At 40.3% G+C, this 3,383-nt stretch overlaps 1 protein-coding gene across 2 annotated transcripts in view; it reads right to left on the reverse strand.

The window, feature by feature from the left end:
- LOC126402925 (receptor-type tyrosine-protein phosphatase-like N) overlaps positions 1-3,383 on the reverse strand; it is a 12,858-nt gene extending 9,475 nt beyond the window's left edge. For both annotated transcript variants that reach the window (XM_050065281.1, XM_050065280.1), the window contains exon 1: positions 2,753-3,383. In XM_050065281.1, the coding sequence (XP_049921238.1) occupies positions 2,753-2,812 (60 nt within the window). In that variant the 5' untranslated portion in view covers positions 2,813-3,383. The remainder of the gene's footprint in view (positions 1-2,752) is intronic.

Consider the following 3,383-nt stretch of genomic DNA (forward strand, 5'->3'; position numbering starts at 1 on the left):
CCAAAATTTGCCTTACAGTCAAAAATGTGATTGTCTTTGTTCATTGGTGTCTCTGTCTTAGTTCAGCTCTATATTGGCCCCTCCTCTATTTCTCTGTGTGCTACTTTGTATTTGTCCACCTATTTATCTCTGTCTTTAGCGATGCACAACTGTGGCTGTTTATTCACGCATCTATTTGTCAGACTATGTTTGTATTTATTCCGGCCTTACTTTATCTATTTATACTAATTCCTTTGTTTACGCAACTATTTATTTCCGCAGCTATTTATCGGTTTGTCTATTTTAGGATTTGGTTTTTAACTACTGTTGTTTGTGCATACCCTGGTAGCGAGCAGGTCTTGAACCCGACACGGGCGCCTTTCGTGTCGAGAACAAACCTGCCGCGCCATCAGTGCAAGCACACTGAGAGCTGCTCTCTTTTTCTTTTTGACTAAGTTATTTTGGGTGTTCGACTAAAAGACTAACAGCAACTTGTGAGATTTGAACCCAAAACCTTTGGTTTCCTAAACAGTCTTTTATCTCACTGAGCTATCTGATCTGACACAATGCTTGTTTCTTCGTTTATTTGACTTCTTCATTTTGAATTATGGAACTTAAAATTGTGTCTCATAAGTCTTGAACCCACAACCCTCTGGTCTGCTGTGTAGCATCTTCACACACTGAGCTATCTGACATGAGATATCAAAATGCTCTTCGTGTATTTGACCTTGTCTTTGTGGGTGTTTGCCCTAAATACTAATGTGAATGTATGTGATGCAAAATGCACCAATACATCCACAACTGAAGGTATAATAATATATACAGGAGTAAATGAATAAATCTAAGTTAACTGCACCACATAAGATTTGAACCCTCAACCTTCGGTATTCTGGAAAAGTTTTTATCTCCCTGAGCTATCTGATCTGTTGAACCTGACACTGGTTTCTTCATGTATTTGACTCTCATTTTGTGGCAGTTGAAGACATACATGTAGAAGTTTAAAGAGTTGCAGCTGTATGTGATGTAAACATTGAGACATGCATGTCACACACAGAAATAAATGAGTAGAGACGTAAATAAATCTAAATTAATTGTATCTATTGAGATTTGAACCATCAGTGTCTGGTTATCAGGTCAGACACTTAACTCCTTGAGCTACATGACCTGACAGACTTCTTGGTGTATTTGACTTCTTCATTTTGGGTGTCATACTTCAAAACTAACTTCTCCTCATGAGATTGGAACCTACAACCTTCAGTTCCCCAAACAGTCAACCATCACACTGAGCTATGTGACATTCATTTGTTTTTTCTTCTGTCCTCCCAAGATGAGTGCAGAGTCTCTGGACCAACAGAGAACCACTGACTTTCTTAACCTCGCCCACATCTTCTTCTTCTACTACTGTATGAATGTACTTTCAGAGGTCAGATGGCTGCTGCGTTTTTAAGCAAGAGCCATTAAGACATTTGTATTTGCTGCTCGTTGTCTCCTGTTTCAAAGCCCCCTGCGTGCAGGAGGAGTAACTGCTGTCATCCATACAGGGAGCAAACCCCACCATGCCGCCAATCCCACCAGAATAAAGAGCTATTCTCCTAATGTATCTGACTTCCTCATTTCTGGGTGTTAAAACTTTTAAATTCAATGCACCCTACAAGGTTCGAACCCACGACCTTCAGCCTTCTAAGCAACCTTTTATCTCATTGATCTATCTGAGCTGATACAGTTTGTCTTTCGTAGCATCTTTGACTTCTTCTTTTGCCGTGTTGGACCATAAAATTCTCTGCACCTTTCCAGTCGTCGCTCACCCTGAGCTATCTGATCTGACACTTTAAAATTCATTGAGTTCTCCAAGCATTGAACCCACATTCTCTGAACACCTAATGAGCAGCTTAACACCTTGAGCTAATGGACCAGAGACATAGAGTCAATAGATTTTACAGCTTTTCCGTCTATTATCTGGGTGTTGGACATCAAAACTCATGACACCAAAGGATCAAACCTGGAACCACAAAACTTCTAATCTGTCGTCTAACCCCCTGAGCTATTTAGTCTGAGACACAAGTCGATAGTGTCTTAGAGCCTCTGACTGATCACTTTGGGTGTTGGACTTTTGAAATTCATGGTCAGTCAAGACTCAAACACAACCTGGAACGTTCTGATTAGTCCTCTATCAACCAGAGCTACCTGGTCTGACGAACTCAACGTCTCAGTGTTTCTTGTTTTTCCTTTGGGTACCCAAATTTCTGAACAAGTCAATGAATTTTGAAGCCCAACACCCAAAAGTGAAGATTCAGAATCTCTAAGAAAAAGAAACAATGAAAGGGTGAAAGAAGACTGTCCTGAAAACAACAGGCTCAATCCTTAGAAAAGGTGCGGTGAATTTTAAGGTCTAACGTCCAAAGTACAAAGTCAAATATGCTAGTTAGATCAGAGAGCTTAGGGCGATAGAAGGCTTGAGATAGAGTAAGGGTGTTACGGAGCAGGAAACCACAAGCAGCTGAAATTTGAATGTCTTTATTGAAACTGCAGCAGTCAATTATGAGCAAAACGACAAAGTCATTAGACCTCCTAAGAGGGGACAGTATGTGTGGACGAAGGTAAAAAACTGATCCCCCGTTTTGGTCCGACAACTCAGCACTCATCTGGGGAGAGAAGAAGTTTTTGCATCTATAACACACAATATCACACTTCTACATCCCAGTAGTAGCGTAATATGGACAGAAACCTAAAACGTAACCTAAAAAACTGTAGTTTTATTTTGCGTCTCACTGACCTGCCAGAAGTCAGAGATGGTGTGCGACAGGGGGCCTTGGGTGGCGATGTAAGCCGGCATCCGGGGGTCGTGCTCAATCTAGAGAAAGGTGAGAGAAAAGGGTTATACAGGGGCAAAGGTCAGCTTGGAGCTCAGGACAAAGCCTCAGTTACCATGGAGACCAGCTGTGACGGTAAGAGCTCGACTAGAGTGACTGCATTCCTCCAGGAAACTTTCTTTGACTCACAGGTCTCAAAATGTTGGGGTCAGTTTGTTGACCAGGAGCAAAAGATTGTGGAGATTCTCAGCTATAACTGATTGTTGGGAACTCATTAAAGTGGATTAATTACGAGACACTTTTGTTGTACAGAGCTGAAGGTGTTAATATTCCTCCCATCTATACCCAGAAAATGTATTCAACAACATTATACTAGGACATTTTTGGGAACATGTTATGTCATGGTACACCAAAACTTTTGAATGAAAATATTGTGAAATACCATACTATGACTTTTTCTCATTAAAAAATGAATCTGTATTATACTATGACTTCTTTTTCATGATTTTGGACCACATACTATACTATGATTTTATTTCATGATTTTGGACCACATGCTAGACTATGATTTTATTTCATGATTTTGGACCACAT

The sequence above is a fragment of the Epinephelus moara genome, chromosome 16, assembly GCF_006386435.1.
Source record: "Epinephelus moara isolate mb chromosome 16, YSFRI_EMoa_1.0, whole genome shotgun sequence".
Classification (NCBI taxonomy): Eukaryota; Metazoa; Chordata; class Actinopteri; order Perciformes; family Serranidae; genus Epinephelus; species Epinephelus moara.